This window comes from Sceloporus occidentalis, unplaced genomic scaffold (assembly GCF_023333645.1).
Source record: "Sceloporus occidentalis isolate IW3139 unplaced genomic scaffold, rSceOcc1.0.p SCAF_3, whole genome shotgun sequence".
NCBI lineage: Eukaryota > Metazoa > Chordata > Lepidosauria > Squamata > Phrynosomatidae > Sceloporus > Sceloporus occidentalis.
Genome location: NW_028316983.1, coordinates 62,689,394 through 62,712,039, shown reverse-complemented (window position 1 = coordinate 62,712,039; position 22,646 = coordinate 62,689,394). Strand labels below are relative to the sequence as shown.

General features: G+C 38.8%; 1 protein-coding gene across 6 annotated transcripts in view; it reads left to right on the top strand.

Moving 5' to 3' along the window:
* The window catches only part of ANKS1A (ankyrin repeat and sterile alpha motif domain containing 1A), a 185,893-nt gene that overhangs the window by 16,354 nt on the left and 146,893 nt on the right, over positions 1-22,646 (top strand). For all 6 annotated transcript variants that reach the window (XR_016280435.1, XM_089514680.1, XM_089514682.1 and 3 more), the window contains exons 2-4: positions 15,562-15,642; positions 17,509-17,665; positions 19,659-19,721. Coding sequence is in view for 5 of the 6 variants with exons in the window: in XM_089514680.1 (XP_089370806.1) it covers positions 15,562-15,642; positions 17,509-17,665; positions 19,659-19,721 (301 nt within the window). In the remaining variant the exon portion in view is untranslated. The remainder of the gene's footprint in view (positions 1-15,561; positions 15,643-17,508; positions 17,666-19,658; positions 19,722-22,646) is intronic.

Genomic DNA, 22,646 nt, shown 5'->3' with positions numbered 1-22,646 from the left:
GAAATGATATTGCATTCTCCAAAAATATCTCCAGTTGAATTTAGCAAAATTGTATCATATTGGCCAGCATCTTTTCTAAAATAGACAGTGCAGTTCATCTGCATCGGTAGGAATATCATTGGGTGGAATCCTTCTGAAATTTTACCACTTCATACCGCAGTTTGGTGACTGCTTTTTAAAATGTTTTCCTATAATTAAAGACATACATGTTAGCACACCTGGTTGTGAAGTGTGGCTGAATTGAGCTGGAACCTATTTCCTGGGGTGCTAGTTTTCTGAAATGTTTCAGAGCAGTTTCACATAATTGACCTTTATTCAGATGAAGAATCATATTGTAACGCAGTGCATTTAGGAAAGTTGTCGTGGTTTGACTGACTATGTAGTGTTAGCTGATTTCCAGTTCACTATCATGCACCTATGGATTTTGGTTAGCAAAATAGTGGGAAACTAAATATATTTTGTGGCATGTAAGTTGATTTTCTCTACATTTGTATAATTGCCATTTAAAAGTAAAAATTACTGTTAAAACCTACATTGAGTTGGATCCACACATTGACGGGCAGCTGGTGCAGATATAGGGCAAATTTTTCCTGAAGACATCATAGCCCTGTTCAAACATTGCCTCACCACAAGCCATTTCCAGTGGGACAATGGATTCTGCAAGCAGAGAGATGGGTAGCAATGGGAAGCCCTCTAAGCCCTGCGATATCAAATGTTTACATGGAACACTTTGAAAAGCAAGCCCTGGAAACAGCATGAAAAAAGCCCACAACATAGTTCCGATATGTGGATGATACTTTTCACCATTTGGAGTCATGGGGAAGAAGATCTGGCTATGTTCCTGAACCATCTGAACAACATCCACCCTTACATCCAATTCACTATGGAAAAAGAAAAGGAAGGAACACTGCCATTCTTGGATGCCCTAGTTATCCACAAACCAAATCAACGTTTAGGCCACACAATTAGAAAACCTACACACACAGACAGATACCTGCACAAGAACTCCAACCATCACCCAGGACAAAAAAGAAGCACAATAAAAACAGTGGTAGGCTGAGCAAAACGCATCTGCGAACCCCACTTCTTGGAAGATGAATTGAAGCACCTAGACCAGGCTCTGAAGGCTAATGGTTATTCCAGCTCAAACATCAGAAGGACTGCCAGACCCAGAAAAACCAAAAGGAATGAAAACAAGCAATCATCCAAAGTGAATGTATTTTTACTATACATAAAAGGAGTCACAGACAGAATATGGAAACTGGTGAGGAAATACAACCTCCAAATGGTTCACAAACCAACCAAGAAAATCCAGCTGCGCTCAGCGAAGGACAAGAGGGACCCTTGCACAGCCACAGGAGTTTACTGCATACCATGCAGCTGTGGACAAGTCTACATAGGGGCCACCAAATGCAGTGTACAAACATAAATCAAGGAACACGAGATACACTGCAGACTGGGCCAGCCAGAAAAATCAGCAGTAGCAGAACACGTTATAAACCAGCCTGGGCATAAAATACTGTTTGATAACACTGAAATTCTGGACAATGCCAACAACTATCAGATCCGAATTCACAAGGAAGCCATTGAAATCCATAGACATCTGGATAATTTCAGCCAGAAGGAAGAAACCCTTAAAGTGAACAAAGTTTGGCTGCCAGTCCTGAAAAATAGCAAAATCAGGATTCAGCAAATGCAAATGAGAAACCACCAGGGTCAAGGGCTTTCCCAGCAGATAATGATCACCAATTAGCAATCCTCTTTGCATATCCTCCTACCCTGAGGCCCTGCCATCAACAAAAGAACAATACACAAATTGACATGGAAATCACTTCTCCTTACCCAGGGTCACTCAGAGTGTGTGTGTGTGTGTATGTATACACACATATACACAACTCTCTTCTATGCCAGCATTCTCTGAAGATGCCAGCCACAGAAGCTGGCAAAATGTCAGGAATAAACTTTTCTAGAACATGGCCACATAGCCCGAAAAACCCACAAAAAACTATGGATGCTGGCCATGAAATCCTTCTACTTCACACAGGAAAATTTCACATTATAATCTTAGACGTTGTGACAGAAATCTTAGTGCAGTTGTGATAATGACCTCTTACCCAGTTGAACTATATGATATTCCACGCCCAATGTAACAAACAACTGTTAGGCAGGGCAGGCCTTACTTGACTGTGAAAAATGCTACAGGCAGTGGGTGTACACTGATATTATCTCATGCATATTGTTTACCCAGCACCTTCTCACCTCTTTGTTCTAGTGACCATATTTATAGGGCCCAGACATTGGGCAGAATTCAAGCTGTAAAGAAAAGGGTAGGCTCTCATTTATAACTTTTTAAAAAAAGAAATACACATTATTTTTTGTAAAAGTGTAAACAGCTCTAGTCTGTGAGAGCAGAGCTATGCAGATGTGGCACAGTCTCCTTACCTGGCTTTTATTATTTTTTAAAAAAATATATTCTTTATTAAATGGATTTTAGTGACATGTGCTTCTGTTCAACTGAATGTTTGTCAGATAACATAGTCAGTAGATTGTAGTGACACTGCAGCCTTGTAATTATATAATTACCAAAAAACTGGTCCTCACAATTCCTCAACATGAATCCATGTACAGTGGTACCTCGGGATACGAAATACCCAGGTTACGAAATTTTCAGGATACGAAAAAAAATAATTTAAAAAAAATTTTCCGGGTTAAGAAAGTTTTTTCGGGTTACGAAAAACTTTTGGTGCTTTTCTGCGCGATTTCACACCAAATCGCGGCTTTTCCCCATTAGCGCCTATGGGGATTCGGCTTGCGAAAGCCTTTCGGGTTACGAAATTGACAGCGGAACGAATTAATTTCGTAACCCGAGGCACCACTGTACTCCCTTCCGGGCTTATAGGATGATTCACTTCATTTTCTTTCATTTCTTTAAACATTATTTTGCTGTGGCATCTGAACTATGTAGAATAAGATGGTTACTAACTAGGAATTGCTTCCATAACATGGCTTAAGTGGATCTGCAAAGCACATGGTTTGAAGTGGACTTGCAAAGTGCGGGAGGAGAAGGGAACGCACAACTCAATAGCAACTGAACTTTGATTTGATTGACATTTAGTAAGTGTACATCTATAAGATGTGTTGTATTTGGGCAGCTTTGATTTTGATGGCATCTAACATCTTGCTGCAGCCCACAACAGCTATCTGTTTTTGTGCTTGCAATCTACAACTCCTATCATACCCAAAATTCAGTAGTTAAATCTCCCCCACCTGGGAGATGGTTCAACTTCCAAAATTTATGTATCTCTAGCATTGGAAATATGGTTCTGTTTTTTATTTGATAACTTGAAATTGGGAAAGGGGACCAGAAGGTCCTTTTTGTTCACCTGTTTTCAAGTGGAGTAGGTAGCAAAGCCTTTCAGAAGAAGGCATATAGAAAATAAATAACTTGGTCATTCCCAAAGATGAGGAGTCTCCAGCTAGTTTAGCAAATTATGATAAGCTAGGGCAGGCCTGCACAATTTGGCAGTAAGTACAGGCCAAAATTAAAATAGGCTAAACGTCTTTGGGCCGCAGAGAGGTTTTAATTAAATATTAGCTAATTAATATTAATTAATAATAATAAATAATTATTGGAATTAATTAATATTAATTCCCTCCTCCTCCTCTGCCTGACCCTCTCCTCAGGAGAAAACTAAGCAGCAGGGGAGACTTTCCTGTCCTTGTCCTTCTCTGCCTGGACTTCTCTTCGGGAGAGGCTGAGTGACACAGGAGCCTTGAATTGAAGGTTGAGTGTTTGCCATTCTTCCTCCTCTGCCACCCAGCCTTCTCAGAAGAAAGCTGGGCAAAGGACAAGCCTTGCAGGACAAGTGTTTGGCCATCCTCCTCCACCTGTTCTTCTCCTTAGGAGAAAGCTGAGCAGTGGAGGAGCCTTGCCCATCCTCCACCACCTCCTCCACCTGGCCTCCTCAGGACAAAGCAGGGCAGTGGAAGAGCCTTGAGGGGCTCCCACCACCTGGCCGCCTCCTTGTGAGAAAGTCAGGCAGTGGAGGAGCCTTCTCCTTGGGAGAAAACCAAGCAATTGACAAAAAGTCAACATGGGTTTCTGAGAAACAAGTCATGCCAAACTATTCTAATCATCTTCTTTTTTTTGATAAAATTACCAGTGTGGTAGACAGAGGGAATGCTGTAGATCAGTGGTCCCCAAGTTGTGCCCTTTAAGAGATTTTGGACTTCAGCTACCAGAAGCCTCCGTCATATTGGCCAATTATCTGTAATTCTGGGAACTGATGTCCAAAATCCTTTAAAGAGCACAGGTTGGGGACCACTGCTATAGATAATTGCACATCTTGATTTCAGTAAGGCCTTTACACAACAGGCCGTATGCTGTGCAGGCCAGAGTTAGGGTTTGTGGAGCTCCTAGCTTTTCAAATGTAAGCAACATTCTACTGCATATTCATGGATTGCTCCTGTTTGTAGTGAGAGATATAAACCTTTGCCCAATTGCTTACTTTTACATGAAGTCAGAATCTGCCAGGAGCTGGTACTGTGGAAGTAAGTGTTGACATCCCTAATAAAATGGAGATAGGGACAGGAACATTGTGCAGGTTTGGTTCTCTGGCTTGTTAAGGGGGGGAGGGAGAGGAGAGTTAACTCCTGTGAAGACACACCCAACTATAGGTGGTGGCAGGTTTGGGTGTGCAACCCTGGTGAGATCAAACTCTTCTACCCAAAAAAGGCTCTGAAGCTGAATGTAAAGTTCAAAAGGGGGGAAATTTAATTTAAAGGACAAAATAAAGAGTTTTCTCCTCCCCAGCTCTAAACAAAAGGTACTTTACAGTTTCAGCAATCTTCCGGATGTCATCTTTCTGGGTCTGATGTTGCTCTCCTCACTCAATGGAGCTGGTGCAGGGTCTTTCAGCTCCTGAATTCTTTATTCACTTGTTGTTGGTAACTAATTTGGCTGAGTCCTGGTAACTGAAATGGCTAAATTGGTAACTAAAATGGCTAAAGTGTAAGAAATGCCCTTTCCGGCTGTCTGTTTGCCACCAAAAGACTGCTCCAAACTAAAGGCTTCCAGCTACAACAGAGCATGCTGGGAAAGGGCAAACCAAACCTGGAAATAACGCAGGGGAATCCTACAGCTCCTCCCACAACTAATACAATGACTTTTCCTACACTAAACATACTATGGCCTGAACCAACATGAAAGAAAATGCAGGGGGAAATTCAATCAGTCCTGGCAGGACATCACAACTCCTGTTAGTTCAGACATTACATTAAACAAATAAGTGATTGGAGATCCATGGCTTGTTTAAATGTGTTCTGTTGCAAGTGAGAGAGATCAGCTTGCATGCCCCTTGTAAAAGGGTAAGCACAAAAGACAATGAATTCCTGTTTACTTCGGCTTAGTTTAAGGAAATAATTAGATTTTTTGCAGGTTTTTCGGGCTATGTGGCCATATTCTAGAAGAGTTTATTCCTGATGTTTTGCCTGTATCTGTGTCTGGCATCTTCAGTAGGAAAGAAGAAACCCTTAAAGTGAACACAATTTAGCTACCAGTCCTGAAAAACAACAAAATCAGGACTCAGCAAATGCAAATGGAAAACCACCTAGGGTTTTCACAGCAGACAATGATCACTAATTAAGCAGACATTAATCCCCTTTCATATCCTCTCACCCTGAGGCCTTGCCACCAACAACAGAACAATACACAGACTAACATGGAAATCACTCCTCCCTATCCAGGGTCACACAGCATATATATTTATATATGCCCAACTCTTTTCTATGCCAGCATTCTCTGAAGATGCCAGCCACTGATGCAGGCAAAATGTCAGGAATAAACTCTTCTAGAACATGGCCACATAGCCCGAAAAACCCACAAAAAACTATGGATGCCGGACATGAAAGCCTTTGAATTCACATTGGAAATAATTAGAATCAGTTGCTTAAGTAGTTAGGTAGGTCTGTAGGGGTGAGTTTGGGAGGCCCTATGAAGCAATGAAACATTTTGTGAATTTGGTCTTCACCATATGATTGTGTAGAAACATGTCAAGTAATATTAAGACACACCTGAAGGCCTTAGAAAAGCAATGATTGCACCTTATCAGTCTAGAAAAGGTTACAAAACCTTTTTTTTTTTTTTTGACAAAGTAGACCTGAATAAGTTGATCAACAAGCAGTCTACATATAGAGATGGCTTAAAATAATGGCCACATGAATGGCTAAATGTTGACAATTTATCATGTTTGCATGCCATTGGTTTAGTCACATTCTCTGTTCTTTGTCTAGGATTATGGGGTTAGATTAAGATCTAAATATGCGGCAGTCTCCAAGGGTTCACCAACTTTTCTTTGACGTTGTTTATGCTGCCAGTTTCTTCGCTTCTACCAAACCCTTAATTCCCAGGCTGAGGGAATAAGCAACAAAAAAAATCTCTGAATGCTTGTGATCTCTGATATGCCAGGGTTGCTTTCTAAAAAAAATGTCACTACAACTGTAGATGGGATGTTTGTAAACAGATGGCAAATGGTGCATGAAAAAAATACACTGGGGGTAATGAGGATTCTCACTACATTATTTTTTATTAAAAGCTTGGGACAGATAGAAATTGGATTTCTCATTTGTTTCAAAGCAGATCAATTAATGATTTAAAGTCAAAGCAATTCAAATCAGAGTTCAGATCAAAGCAGATTAGCTAATGTTGGTAAATGAGTTCTGTTTCCCAGACTAAGATAATCTCGAGCCCTGCCTTGCTTTCCTGCAAGAACAATTTTAACTAGCACACTTTAGTTGTTTATCTTTAATAAGAATAGCTTCCTATTTGGCTTATGTGTCTTTCCAAGTGCTGCACAAGGAAATTGCGTGTTTTTTAGATTGGCAGCTTCAGTTTAGATAAATGTGACGATGACAAATATTTACATATCTTAAGTAGAGATAACTTCAAATGTTTTTGCTTATACTCATGAATTAGTATTTAAAAGGCATATATTTTCCACCTTTCTCTCTTTTTCTGTGTGTATGTGTAAATGTATTTCTGCCTTATGATATGATATGCAATCTGGGTAATTAAGTGCTTAGATGTTTTGAAATAGTTAGAGATAGATTTCCAGAACATGTTCAAGGTATGGGGAAATATATGTTGCTGTTTTTAATATAATTGATTTTTTATTTGGAGGGGGGATATGTTATACTAGCACCCTTTGCATATTGAAAGAGAACCTGCATGATGTAGTGTTTGACCGCTGGACCACAGCTCTGGAGACCAGGGTTCAAATCCCCACTTGGCGATGGAAACCCATTTGATGACCGTGGGCAAACCATACTCTCTCAGCCTCAGAGGAAGTCAAAGGCAAATACCCTCTCAGCAAATCTTGCCAAGAAAACCCCATGATAAGTTTACCTTAGGGTTGCCATAAGCAAGAAAAGACTTGAAGGCACACAGCAACATATTGAAAGACACTTTATTTTTTTGTGAAAACAAAATATATATAACTTCATTAAGTGTATAATTATAGTTGAATTTACTTTTCCAAATTGAATTTACTTAAAAAAAATATTTACAACAAATGAAGCTACTGTAAAGAACTTCTTTGAATTGTGCCAATTTGCGGAGCTAGCAAGAAAAAACCCCAGTAAAAACAAAAGCAGTCATCAACATTTGTAGTACAAAGAAAATTATTTTCTCTCCTCTAATTTTTCATAGTGTTAAGCAGGCATAAAGCTCTAATTCCTGCAAAAAGAATTGAGAAAGAAAATGAGAAATTGTAATGATCATGCATAGGCTTGCATAATTCTTCCTGTTAGCAATACATTTGGGAGTTAATAAGTGAACAGCTTGTCTTAAACATTTTAGTCATTATTAAAAATAATAAATGTATGTATATCCCGCTTCTCCAAAAAGATCGAAGTGACTAACAATAAAACATCCACAAAATACAATAAGCATACGATAAATGTCTTATTGTCCATTGTATCCCAAACCCTCCCAACCTTCCCATCCACAATAAAATAGAATTAAATTATTAACAATTGTTAAAACAATTAGTAAAAGCAGAGAAGGGGCAGCAGGAGGCTGCTAAACAATTAATTAAATTGACAAGGGGTTGTTGGAATGTTAAGCTGGGAAGGCCTGCCGGAAAAAATACATCTTGATTGTCTTTTTAAAGCTTTCAAGACTGGTGATATATTGGATCTCCTCCGGCAGGCTATTCCATGAAATGAGAGCAGCTGAGGAAAAGGTTTTCTGAGTAACCACAGCCAACCTAGTTTTGGCTAGCTGCAGTAGGTTCTTATTACAGGACCTAGCCCACAAATAAGCTGGTAAAATATGGGCTAAACAAAGTAACTGTTACATGGATTTGTAATTGGTGGACTGCCAGAACCCAAAAGGTGCTCAACAATGGCTCCTTTTCATCCTGGAGAGAAGTGACCAGTGGGGTCCCACAGGGCTCTGTCCTGGGCCCAGTGCTATTCAACATCTTTATCAATGACCTGGATGACAGAATTGGGGGCATACTTATCAAATTTGCAGACAACACCTAACTAGGAGGAGTAGCTGATACCCCTGAGGACAGGATCAAAATTCAAAATGACCTTAATTGATTAGAAAGCTGGACCAAAGCTAACAAAATGAATTTCAACACGGAGAAATGTAAGGTACTACACTTCAGGAGGAAAAGTGAAATGCACATATATAGGATGGGCGACACCTGGCTGAATGAAACTATGTGTGAAAGGGATTTAGGAGTCCAAGTAGATCACAAGTTGAACATGAGTCAACAGTGCTATGTGGCAGCTAACAAGGCCAAAGCAATTTTAGGCTGCGTCAATAGAAGTATAGCGTCTCGATCAAGGGAAGTAATAGTGCCACTCTATTCTGCTTTGGTCAGGCCCCACCTGGAATATTGTGTCCAGTTCTGGGCACCACAATTTAAAAAGGATGTGGAGAAACTGGAGCGTGTCCAAAAGAAGGTGACAAAAATGGTGAAGGGTCTAGAAACCATAAAACCATATGAGGAATGACTTAGGGAGCTGGGGATGTTTAGCCTGGAGAAGAGAACGTTAAGAGGTGATATGATAGCCCTGTTTAAATATTTTAAGGGATGTCATATTGAGGAGGGAGCAAGCTTGTTTTCTGCTGCTCCAGAGACTAGTACCCGGAACAATGGATGCAAGCTACAGGACAAGAGATTCCACCTCAACATTAAGAGGAACTTCTTGACAGGAAGGGCTGTTCGACAGTGGAACACACTCCCTCAGAGTGTAGTGGAGTCTCCTTCCTTTAAAAACCTCCAAGGAAGATTTTGTGCCAGGAATGTACATAAGTGCTTTGCATTGTAAGGCTGGATGGCCTTCTGTCGGGGATGCTTTGATTGAGATTTTCTGCATGGAAGGGGTTGGACTGGATGGCCCTTGTGGTCTCTTCCAACTCTATGATTGTATGACCTCAATGTGCGGGATGGATTAAAATAGTCTGTACAGATGTAATCGCAGGTTATTTTTGCATTATGGTTTTCAGAAGTTTTTAAACCCAACACATCTTCTAGTGAAGGGCAAACAAAATTTGGAAACCTGTACTAGAGCAGGAGTGGCAAATATGGACCTGCAGGGGATCTGTGACCTTTTAAGCACAGGAATTATTGCATAACTCTTTAGAACATTTAAAATCGCATTGTGCTCTCAAATTTATAAGGATGAGTATATGGTGCAGCATTCATGGTTATAAGTGAAAATTGTTGATTGGTGCTTGGATTGCTCTAGTTGTGCCAGTGCCACTCTGCACTCTATTGGAAAATGACAAACCTGGATTGTGTATGTAAATACATGTGTGCCCAGAGTATGGACAAGTGCAGAGCTCTTAACGTGCCTCTTTTGGGCGATATAGTCTTGATCCTTGAGACAGGAAATAGTGTCTAGCTCTGAATCTTTTTAAGAGTAGAGAAATTGAATAAATGACGCAAGACATGCAGATACACTTAATTTACTGAAACTTATATTTGGAGTTCCTTAAAACAATACACCATTCTGGCCTACAGTACAGCATCAATGGCAAATACTAAGTTGTAAAATATATTTGTTGCAATCGATGTACTAAAGAATGGAAAACATGTTTTTACCCCCTAATGTTACCTACGTCTGCATAATCTACTGAATATGTTTAATATGTGATTAATTCCTGAGCTGAAAAAATGGTAAAAGGTAAGACTATTCAGGGAAGATGTTTCTGCTAGCTGTAGAAAGCAAGCAGCAAAGTAAAACAATCAGATGCATAAAAACTAAACTGTGGTGGACCAAGCTGGCTGGGGTTTATTGTCAAATTTTAAAACTGTGCTGGAGGGCTAAATGATGTTTGGCTGGTGATGCAAGCTTGCAGAAGCTGCAAGGCAACTGCTGCAATACCACCCAAGGTGCTAACATGTTCCATTTGTGTTACACGTAGCAGAGGTACCTTTCTCATATTGTTTGGCTCATGTAAAATTATTCCTTATATGTTAATGATACTTGTTTGTTGTTACCCGCCTCGATCCAATACAGGGAGAGGCAGGATACTACTACTACTACTACTACTACTAATAATAATAATTAGCCATATTGTTAATGATTTATTAATTTATTGACAATTAAGGTGTTAAGGATATCTGCTTTAATTAGTGGGCTGATTGTTACCCCCATGTGTTTTTTCAGAGGTCATTTTCCAGCATGTGTTATATGCAGTGAAATACAGGTTGGTTCAACCATTTATAATTTACTCAACCCACTTATAAATTGCATGCTGTTTCCAGCATGAGAGTGCTTTTACTTGTAAGAGTTTTGTCACATAGATAATGCCATTGAATATTATTCAGAACGGATGCAAATCTCATTACCTGAACAGGTTTTTATATCTGGGAACAAACAAGGTTTTAAGGATGCATTTATTGCTACCTTGTAAATATTAATCTGCCATAAGAGTTCAGCAACAGAATAGGTTAAAGATCCAAATAAAGGGGCTGGATGATAATCCTGGGAACAAAATAAATATCTGAAGTCTGACCAGAAGATGAATTAATTATCACAGTCAAAATGTTTGGTAGCCTTCTAGGAGATAAGCTTACATTGGCGACAGAGTAGTCTTCCCTTGAAATGCAGGTAGCTGCCTTGTAGAGGTGTCTTTCATCTGTATTGTCTAGAGAGAAAGAGAATTAAACATACACAGTACATGCATATATGGCATATATACACACAGTTGTTTTCCTTGAGGCTAATAGTACATCTCTCCCCCCCCCCCCAGACTTCATTTTAATTGTATTTATGGAAACAATCTACTCAAGTTTAGCGTACATTTTTTAAAATCTCCTATTAGGTCAGTATAGCAGGTTTGCCTTCATTTAGAGAAACTAATTGCAGCTGCCAGATGGAAATATATATATATTGTAGGTGGGATACAGACCGCCCAAAAGGGTGGGATACAGACCGCCCAAAAGGGCGGTCTCCCGCAGCTCTTGTTTGTTGTGCGAGGGAGCCGCAGTGGACAAACCACGCGGCTCCCTCACGCAACAAAAAGAAGCCACAAAAAGTGGCTTCTTTCTGCAGCGCCGTTATGACGCCGCAAGGCGCCAATGGCGCACTTGCGGCATCATCAAGGCACCAATGGCGCACTTGCGGCATCATCAAGGCACCGAGATGGGCAGACGCTAGGCGTCCGTCATGTCAAAATGGTGTAATGACAGCGCCCAATAGGGCCTGTCTATACAGCGCCTTAATTAGAATTATGTAGTGATTCCCTTACTACCAGTAATAGTGCTAGTGAACTGAAATATTTTTGCATGATTGCTGACTATAATATTACTGCTTGAAACTCTGTGAGATCTTTAATCCAAGATTAACTGAATCTACTTTTCTGTATGAAGTAAATGCAGAAAGCTAGCTCTACGCTTCTATATCAGTTACTTGCAGTTCCAGGGCAAGTCTATCCATTTGAAATTGGGTTGAGATTGTTAAGGGGCAAGTACAAATTCTCAGGAAACCCTTTAGACACTTTTTTTCACTGCTTCCTTTTGCTATTGCATGCTATTTTTGACCATTGTCAAAATTCAACTTGTAATCATACAGGTACAAAGAACCCAAATCTTGCTATTTCAGAAAAGGAAAATTCAGGATTACACTTCCCAAAGAATTTAGGGTCATGAATTACTTGTTTCTTGTTGTGACTTACGCATTTTCTATGCTAACATTCTATCTATCAAGGGGTTGTCCTCACAGGCCAAATGTGCCGGCTTCCCTCTGGTCTTGCATCATCTAGTTTAGATGTGATGTCCTGCCAGGACTGATTGAAACTTTCCCCTGCATTTTCTTTCACATTGGTTCAGGCCATAGTATGTTTAGTATAGGAAAAGTTCTTTATATTAGTTGTGGGAGGAGCTGTAGGATTCCCCTGTATTATTTCCAGGTTTGGTTTGCCCTTTCCCAACATGCTCTGCTGTAGCTAGAAGTTTTTAGTGGGGAGCAGTCTTTGCTGTGAGCAGGCAGAGCTGTCTTTTTGGTGGCAAACAGGCCCAGACAGCCGGAAAGGGCATTTCTTACACTTTAGCCAAATCAGTTACCAAGTTAGCCATTTTAGTTACTATCAGCAAGAAAATAGAGGAATTCAGGAGCTGAAAGACCCTGCACCAGCTTCATTGAGTGAGGAGAGCAAACTAACATCAGACCCAGAAAGATGACATCCGGAAGATTGCTGAAACTGTAAAGTACATTTTGTTTAGAGCTGGGGAGGAGAAAACTCTTTATTTTGTCCTTTAAATTAAATTTCCCCCCTTTTGAACTTTACATTCAGCTTCAGAGCCTTTTTTGGGTAGAAGAGTTTGATCTCACCAGGGTACCGGCGTTGCACACCCAAACCTGCCACCACCTTTAGTTGGGTGTGTCTTCACATTAGATGACACAAGTCAAAAGACCTGTGGCAAGACTGAACCCAATCATGCTTCTACAGAAACAGATTCAGAGGATCCTGTCTGATCCCAGAGTAAAGAGCCTTTATCCTGGGGTACAATTATCCTGGTTTTGCATGGAGTTTCTAAGAAACTCCACAGCAAAATCGGGCTGTTCAGACAGCCTTCCCCCCCCCCCCCCCGACTCCTTACCATGCCAGTTTGCAAACCAAATGAGAAGCCCTTCAGTGCCCTATCTGATGTGGGTATGGGGTGCCTGGCCACATAGGTGCAACCAGGCGCCCCCATGTCAGATGGGACAACTGGCGGGGGTCTCAGGAGGTTTGCTCACTAGCAAGATAAGGAGCTTTCCTGGGTCAGTGTGGGGATGGGTGTGTGAACACTTGCCTATCCCTCACGCCAACCCATGGACTAACCCAGTTGAGCACCGGGGGCAGGATGGCAAAGGCTTAGCTCATGCCATCCTGCCCTGTCTGCTCAGGCCCCAAATCACACAGTGTGGTGGTTCATACTTTAAAATAACGTAGAGCGTATGATGTGACAGATTGTTTTAGGATTGTATTCCTTATCCTGTACTGACCTGGTTTCTTCCTTGTGCATATATGAAGAGCCTCTCCTCTTAACCTATGATTGCTAAATTTGCTCAAGACCCTTCCCAGGGGACTTTGTCAAACGACTGTTGGAAGTTCACCCAGCCACATGTTTGTTGTCACCCTCAAAGAACTCTAAAAAGTTTGTAAGACAAAACTTAGCTTTGTAGAAGCCCTATTGATTCTTTTTCAACGGGACTTTTCATTCTACATGTTTGATGTTTAACCTTTTGATAACATTACTCCACAATACATTTGTCAGCAACAACAGAACAATGCACAGATTAACATGGAATTTCCTCCCTACAGTATGTATGTATGTATACATATACATACATACATACATACATACATCCAGCTCCCTTCTATGCCAGCATTCCCTGTAGATACCATTCACAGATGCTGGTGAAACATCAGGAATAAACTCTTTTAGAACATGCCACAAAGCCTGAAAAACCCACCAAAAACTAATTTTACTTATTTATTTATTTTTGATTATGTCTGTAAGTCTTAGCTCCTCAGGTTTCCTTGCTCAAAATATGTTGCAGTATGAGTATCTTGTCCTACTTCTTTTTACAGTGAAGACAGGGAAAAAAATCAGCTTCTCAAGAATAACTTTGTGCTCCATTAATATTCCTTTAGCTCATTGTTAATCAGGGAACAATTTTTAAATGTTAGGAGCAAAGTGAAGTATTTTTAAAAACATATTTCTTATTGTCTTTTCATTTGTAAATGTGTGTATTCTTTTTTGTTCTCATTTTTGTTCTCAGTTGTAAACAAAGAAAAAACTGATTCAGTACAACTAATAAAATATTTTCTTTCACTAAAAGATACTTGAGAGTCTATGGGCACAGACAACTTAATACATTTTGTCTTTGCTGCTTTGAGTTGTGACCTATTGAAGCAAGCAGTTTTGTGAAATAGAAACAAGCATACTTGTATGTTCACTTGTTTAGTCTGTTTCTCTGAGTACTGGAATTTGATAATGCCTGCATCCTTAGAAGAGTAACTAGACTTATATATCCATTATTTAGTTCACCTAATAACATTGATTGCAATACAACAGTCCAGACAACTGTGGACAAACATATGTATATAAATAAATTGACAGTGTGGAAAGAATTTCCACCCCACATCTCTGATTTTTCCAACTGCTACAGTGATCAGAAGATGAGATTATCCAGTTGTGAAGAGGTTCAGGAGCTTCTGAGAACAAAATTCAATGAATGAGCCAATTTTATGACATGGATGGAGTCAGGATGCTTTAGAGATTAATTCCACAACAGAGAAACTAATGGGTGTGAAATGAGAAATACTTCCTGGTATTCTTCCTTCCCAGAAAGTTTTAAGTGTGGGTAATTTGCTTCATATGCTGATAGTACTTCAAGCATGGTGGTATCTGGAAATCCTACATTCTCATTTGCCAGTGTTTTTCAACTCATTTTTGGAATAAATACTTACACATGATAAAAGGGAAGAGAATTTCAGTGTTTTCAGTTGTTACATTAGTTCTTGGAAAGCCACCAGTCAACTTGTTTTGCATGCATCATGGACAGCTGTTCTATGGATTTTTTTCTTTAGTCACTGGTAGTGCTGTGGGATTGAAAAAATGGTAGAGACTGAAAGACCTTTTTAATAAACTTACATAGTATTGGAAGAGAATGAAGAGTAGGAAGATATTCTGTGAATTTCATTTAATTAAAATATTTTCTTATGGCCTAAATCAGCATTTATAGACTTGACAATTTAGGTGTGGTTTTATGCTACTAATATTTTCTTTCTGAAATGTCTTGTTGTGTGTATATAAAATATTCACTAATATAGTAAAGAAGCACAAATAGGATAACTCATATAATTTAAAACTGTTTTCCATTACTGTTGTCTGTTAATGAGGACATTACTAAAAGATTTGTGACTATATTATATATTGCTTTCAGGTTTGATAAGATTTAGAGAAACATTGGTTTGATCAGTCTTTTCTCTCTTTTCTCCTTAATAAGGTGCCCTGTATTTCATTATATTGGTGTATTTTTATTTTACAGTATATGGAGAGGACCAAATGTGAACTGTGTTGACAGCACTGGGTACACTCCACTGCATCATGCTGCTTTAAATGGTCACAAGTAAGCCTCATGTATTTGAAATACATTTTAATTTACTAGCCTTTCCAAATAGCAAGTACAATAGCAATAGCAAGTACATTTCTATACTACTCTGCCGTACATGTGGGGCCCAAAAGGGACCGCCTTCTAAAATGGTGGCATAGGGGCACCCATTAGGCAGCGGCAGAGGGGGCTACCTCAGTGGTAGCAACACCAGAGGCAGAAAAGGACCCACCGTGCGCATGCTCCACCCTCCTCCATGATGGCGGTGGCAGCGGCATGCTCTCCGGGAGGTCTTTCTGTGCCTGATCTGGCACTCGTGCCATGTGTTCACCAACATTGCTATAGATTGTGTAATTGCGCTTTAAAATTGCTTTTATGTATTTTTACTGGTTGTATATACTTTAATCTATATTCATTCTGATATTTTGTAAGCCTCCTTGAGTCCCAGTATTTGGGGAAAGAGTGTGATGACAGCTGGGGAATGTGAAGGGATATTGGGTGGAATCAGGGTAAGTGAGAATTGAAGGGAATCTAACATAGACGTTTACTATAAAATATATTAAGATTCATTGATGATCTTCATTGTGGTTTAAAAGTGGTTTGCAGCAGTTTTAAATACCAAAATGCAGGGATGTGGGATAGACATAGCATCAACCTTGAATCCCAACAAAAATCCCTTTCACTACTTGAAACTGGATTTCTCAGGTCCCATTACAGTTGTAGTCATTACACCACACCACTCTGTCTCTACATCTCAGTTTGAAAAGTTGTAAAAATTGGTTAAAGATTTTTTAAAAGTCCAATTATTAATTACTGCATACATTTATTTTAACATTTAACATTTATTTTACTATTTTATAGTAAACTTCTATGTTAGATCTCCTTCATTTCTCACTTACCTTGACTCCACCCAGTATTTTTGAAGCATCTATTGGTATTTTATAGCACCATGAGAATTGTGCAAAACTTTCATTACTGGTATCTAATCCCACTCCAGCTGGGTCAACTGATACCACACTTGAGTTCTAGGGTTCCTAACTCATATTCTCAGGTTTGTCATTTCACTTCTTCATCCCCCATTGCCCGGCCTAGACAATCTTAACTGGTTAAACATAACTTAATCTTACAGTCTCACTGGTTTCTTTTCACCATTTGTGACTAGTCCTGGTACCTTTGCCCTTACAACTTTCTTTTTTAAAAATATTTTTATTTAAAAAAATTTCTGCATACTAAAATACATACAACTACACATCTGTTTTTTGTACATATTTACATCATTGTTACGTCCTTTTGTCTTTATCCATTTTGTATAGTACACATCAAATCAATGTTACTTTTTATTCTATATTAAAAATTTAAATGTTCTTCACATGTATGTTACTGGTAAATAAAAAAACCCTTTTTACCTTCTTTTCTATCTTAATATAACAATATAGAATATTTTCAATTCCATACTTTTTAAAAAAATGTCTTTAAGTGGATTGCAGTTTAGCTTAAGGAGTCGTCAAAAATAATACTAGCATGTGCTCCTTTTTCTTCATTCAAATAATTTATCCATCGTTTCCAATCCTGTTCAAGTTTCTTTATTGATCTTTTATTTATGTAACAAGTCATTCTGTCCATTTCCATATAGTCATAAACTTTTACTACCAAGGAGTCCAAATCAATCAACTTTAGTACATCAGCAGTCTGGGGACATAAATCCCATTGCTACCACTTTTGTTTCTTCCAACAGAGTTTACAAACTGGCAGAGCCAATAGCTTATCAGGCATTGAAATAGACATAAAGCTTACAGTTTTGTATATTAGTCCAATTGTCTTACTTTCTTCACTGTGCTGCCTGGTTCTAAAGACTCGTGGCATCATTTTCTCCCCTTTCTACAGGGATGTTGTGGAGGTTCTGTTGAGGAATGATGCATTAACCAATGTGGCTGATTGCAAAGGCTGCTATCCTCTTCATTTGGCAGCTTGGAAGGGGGATGCTGAGATAGTGAAGCTGCTAATACATCAGGGACCATCCCATACGAAAGTGAATGAGCAGGTCTGAATATATTACTTTTTTCTCTGATGTTTTAAATGTCCTAAAAATGTTAGCAGGATCATTCCCCAAGAGAAAATGAGTGCAGCACTTATATAGATTTAAGTGTATTTAAGATTTGTTGTTTCAGAACGAGCTGAATGTTTTAAGATTTTTTTCAGTATGGAAAATATTTATCTTGAAAGATTTTGACCAACCACCTGATTAAGAACTGTGGAAGTGAGCAATAAATGAATGTTACATCTGCAGAGTAGGAATATGTTAAACACTGTCCCACTCACCCCCATTTGCTGGGTAATTTGAAATGTTGTAGCTGATGTACCAGTTTTCTTCTGTGTTGGAGCCAGCTGAAATAAAGTTAGGCCTCAAACAGATGACTCAAAAGGGCCACCATCAGACTACATTGGGAGTGTGGCATTTCTATGATGCATGCCCTGAACGCGGCTGGAAGCTGCACTGACCTCGCTCCAACCTGGAAGAGCCAGCCAAAAAGGAGCAGAAAAAAATCAGCTCCTTTTGGCAGCTCGGTTCAGAACTGGTTGTGTGCAGTTGCTGCTATCCCAGTGCAAACAGTAGCAGCATGATCCTGGTGCAGATCTTTTGGGCAGTCTGTTTGAGGCCTTAGTATCTTTTAGCCATGTTCATGTAATTGTTGTTTCTTTGTTTTAGTATTTGTGTTTAGCAGATCCATTAAAAGACAGCTTTTCCTTATTCATAATTTATTTACTAAATAGCAGTGTTTCTTTGCAAGTGAGGGGAAAATTGTCCTGTCTAAACTTTGTGCTGTTCAGTACATATCTTATAAAAAGATTGTACTTTACAGCTTGCATAAGTCTTTGAGGGGGAAAATTTACCAAAAGTTTTAAAACCTACAAGTGTTTTACGTTCACAGTGTACACAGAGTGAAAGTAAAATCTCCAAGTTAGTCTGTTCGGTTAAACTTTCTGTTTTACATCTTACTTGGAACACTGATAATCAAGATGTTTGCCTTGATTATCTGTTATCTTGATTATCCTGTTGAATTATAGCTTGCTAACATTTTCTTTGAAACTTTATTATTTGATAACTAGTATTTCTCCAAGACACTAGAGTTCAAAAAACCAAAATAAAACAAAGAGTATTGAGAATCCTGAAAAAATTCTAACTTTCATAGGTTTCTACAAAGGCCTGTCCATATGTTTTTCCATATAACAGGCATGATGTATATATTATTGCTGGGGCTGAGGCTTTACACATTGTATTTCTCTCTGCTTTCATCAGTAAATATTGTCCATGCAGTGCCACACAATAACTGCTTTGAACACTATAATCAAGCTGCTGAGATTAGCAATAAAAGTTTGTTGAGAATTAAAAGTTAAAATTCTATCTTTCTGCTTTGTATGTAACTGTCAGGACTTAACATCTGCAGTATGTATTTGAGCAATGTTTCCCAGAAATAGTCTATTCCTGGAACAAGTCTTCTGGTCGAAAAGAAATTCAAAAGTGTTGTTCAACTGCTGATTAGCAACATTCTTCACATTAAAATAGCCAAATGCACATATTAAAAATGGCCTTTGATTATATTGTTTGCTAATCCTTTTTGCTATGCTCTACTGATTGTACACTCAGCTGCAGCTGTCATCATTCAGTCTGTACTAGTATAACATCATTTAAGTTTTAAATGATTTACCATTCTTTAGTGTATTGGAATAGGGCCATATGAAAGTGAATGAGCTTGCAGTGTGTAGTTAGGATGAGGGCAAATAACAAAAATAAATATTGAAATGTTAAGCAATTAACTGTAAATTGTGTTTAGTTAAAGTTTGCATGCTGTCTTTAAAAACGATGTGCATGGTGCAGTTATTGACAGCTGGAATGGCCAGTGTGATTAATTGCTTTCCATTGGAATGATATATTGTCATGTTCTGTCATTCCTTCCCTTCAGAGTCACTCACTGCTTTGTTGCTATATCTTGCCCATTTCATCATCACGTTTTCTTTTCCTCTCCTTTTTGTAGAATGCTCTTGAGATCAAAGAACTCAAAAAGTACGGCCCCTTTGACCCTTATATCAATGCCAAGGTGTGTACTTCGCTGCCAGGATTTCACTATATTATTACTCCAAGTTGTATTTTTGTGTTTTCAGAAGCATTATCATCTACCTGGTTGATGATGCCCATTCAGGAATGAAAGGGTGGGAACTATACAGTGCAAACTTTTTGCTATAGAATCTGTATTAAGTCACCTTCTACTTTACATTTAGTGGGTTCCTTCAGTGCTTTGACCTGCTGTATTTGAGAATCTGATCAGTTCCCAGCTTGGATATAGAATTTGAAAAGATGATTTTGAAATATCCAGATATTGTTTCCTCCGTTTAATTAGAAGGGGGGAAATACTGGATATGTTTATGCTATATGATACAAAATCACTCTAAATTAGATTACACCTCAATTGGATAATGAACATTAGATCCTAGCCTACCAAAATAATTTTGGTAGTCTTTGGATGAGGGCAACAGTGCCTCCATGTGTTGTGTGTGTCTTTGTCTGTGTATCCTTTATTGCTTCACTGGTTGCACTTTGGCATCTAAATGTTGCTTTATCTGAATCTTATTTCTGTTCTTCCCTTGCTTTTAGCAATTTTTCATTTGGAAAAAAAGTGCAAAAATAATTTACCAAAGGAAAGCTTCCAAGAATTATTCAAAACAATCTGAGACTACTGTACATGCAGCCTGTAGAATATTTTGAAGCATCCTCTCTAATCAGTTATTTCTTACAATCAGTCTCAAAAGCAGTGATGCATAGCAGTCTTTAAAAAAAAACACCTGTAGTACCAATGTGATTTCCAACTGTTAAACTGGGACTCCTCCCACATTGGTTTTTAAGATTCAGGTTCAGTTTTACTATGCTTAAGTGCATGGCCTACACACACCTGGTCCAAATACAGTGGTTGGAAAAGACTAGACAAGAAGTTTACTTACATCTTTTGTTGCAGTATTGCCCTGTTATAGGAAATGTAGTGCATACACTAAGTATTACAGCCTTTAATGTAGATCCTTAGTTTAGTAGATGACCTGTTGTGTAAAGAATAATAATGTACAAAGTCTAGTGAGGCTTGCATGTTGTTTGGTTGAACGTTCCACTGTGAAGTACCAAGGAGGAGTTTTGGACATCAAGAACACTACAAATGTAATGTTTTCCACCTCTGTATTTCACATTTTACTGTACATGCTGTACTGTACATTCTTATGTTCCAAAGCGAGACACATTATAGCCAAGGTGAATAAACATGTAAACTAGTGAAATAAATTGTGATTTTACATAAATGAGAAAAAGGTATATTTTAAACCAATCATATTTCATGTATATAGGTTTTCAACTAATTGAACACTTGCACAGCCAAGTGTATACCAAGTGTATACCGTATATACTCATGTATAAGTTGAGAAATTTGGGTAAAAAACCTGGGTCGACTTATACACAGGTCAGCGCGGTAATTGACCCAAGCCTCACCCCAGCTGGGCTGCCTCTCTCCCCTTGACTTATCCACGGGTCATACTAAAATCCATAATTTTGGCCTTAAAAGATGACCTCGACTTATACACAAGGTCAGCTTATAGTTAAGTATATATGGTAATGCAAAAATTTTGGTTGTAGTGCATTTTGCTGTACAAAGCTGTATATATTTGGGGAAAGCCTTCATTTAAAAATTGGAATTCTCTTTCTTCATAAAAGAAGACTAAGAAAAATGGTTTACTTCAAAACTAGCATTGGGATCCAAAGAACCAAGAAACATGTTCTATGAGTCTGAATGAGCTTTTGAACTCCCTCCTGCCAACAGCAGCTTTGAAATTGAGTAGAGTTCTAAAAACATGTTATGATTCCACCCCCAAATCTAAACTCACTGAGTTAGTAACCTCTTGTGTGAGCAACTTTCCTGAAGCAAAGGAAAGTAATTACTGAACTGAAAATTTCTCTTTATTTGATTGGGGGGAGATGCCTATGCTCTTAAGAATTACAATTTTTCTAATAAATCACAAAAACATAATGCATGACCTCATTGTGACATACCATTTGAGATTAAGTTGTACATTTTTCCCTTTCAAGACCATCTGTGATTATTCTTCTGCCTTAATGCTGTCCTTTAGGAGCAAGCCCTTCAGACCACTGACCAAACTGCTGAGAATAGGCCTTTGTTATCCAGCCTCAGTCAACATTTGTTCTCATCCCTTTCTTCAGCTGTAACCACAGGCTCCCCATCAATACCGACAACTTCGAGTTTATTGTCAACACTTGCCTTGAATTTTTTTTTTTTTTTTTTTTTTTTTTTTTTTTTTTTTTTTTTTTTTGCAAAACTCAACATTGAAATCTAGGATGTTTCTGGAAGGTATGGATCATTCCATTTCCGGGTCGACCAATCAGACTCGTATTTTCTCTTACTCCAGGCAGATCCCTAAAGATTGACACTCCTTCAGCTGGAGCACAAAATGTGCTGGGGAGGGGGAGGAGGAGGAGGAGGAGGAGGAAAAGAAGAAGAAGAAGAAGAAGAAGAAGAAGAAACAACAACAACAACAACCTCCTAAGGATGTTGGGGCTCCCCCTCACCAATCCTAACCATTGATTTCCCTATGAGTGGGATCCTTTTCTCAGTATTATGCCTCACTTGAATCTTTGGATCAGGCAACTCAAGAGAGGGCTTCTACTTTATTTGGATATCAATGATCTTCAGACCTACCCACATAAGGTATCCCTGCTCCTCTGCTTTCTGGGCCTACAGATGAATTTTCATTGGTACTGTGTTGGATGATGAGATTCTCAATAACTCTGCCAAAGTTACACTTTCCACTCCAGGACCACTGTCATCAGAGACTCCTACTGCCTATTTCGGTGCATTTGCTAGATCTTGTGATAAATTCACAATGTCATTAGTATTAACCCCATTTCTCCTACTAGATCAGGCAGCTCACACTTCTCCAATCTGAGATCGTACTATTCTTATTCTTACAGA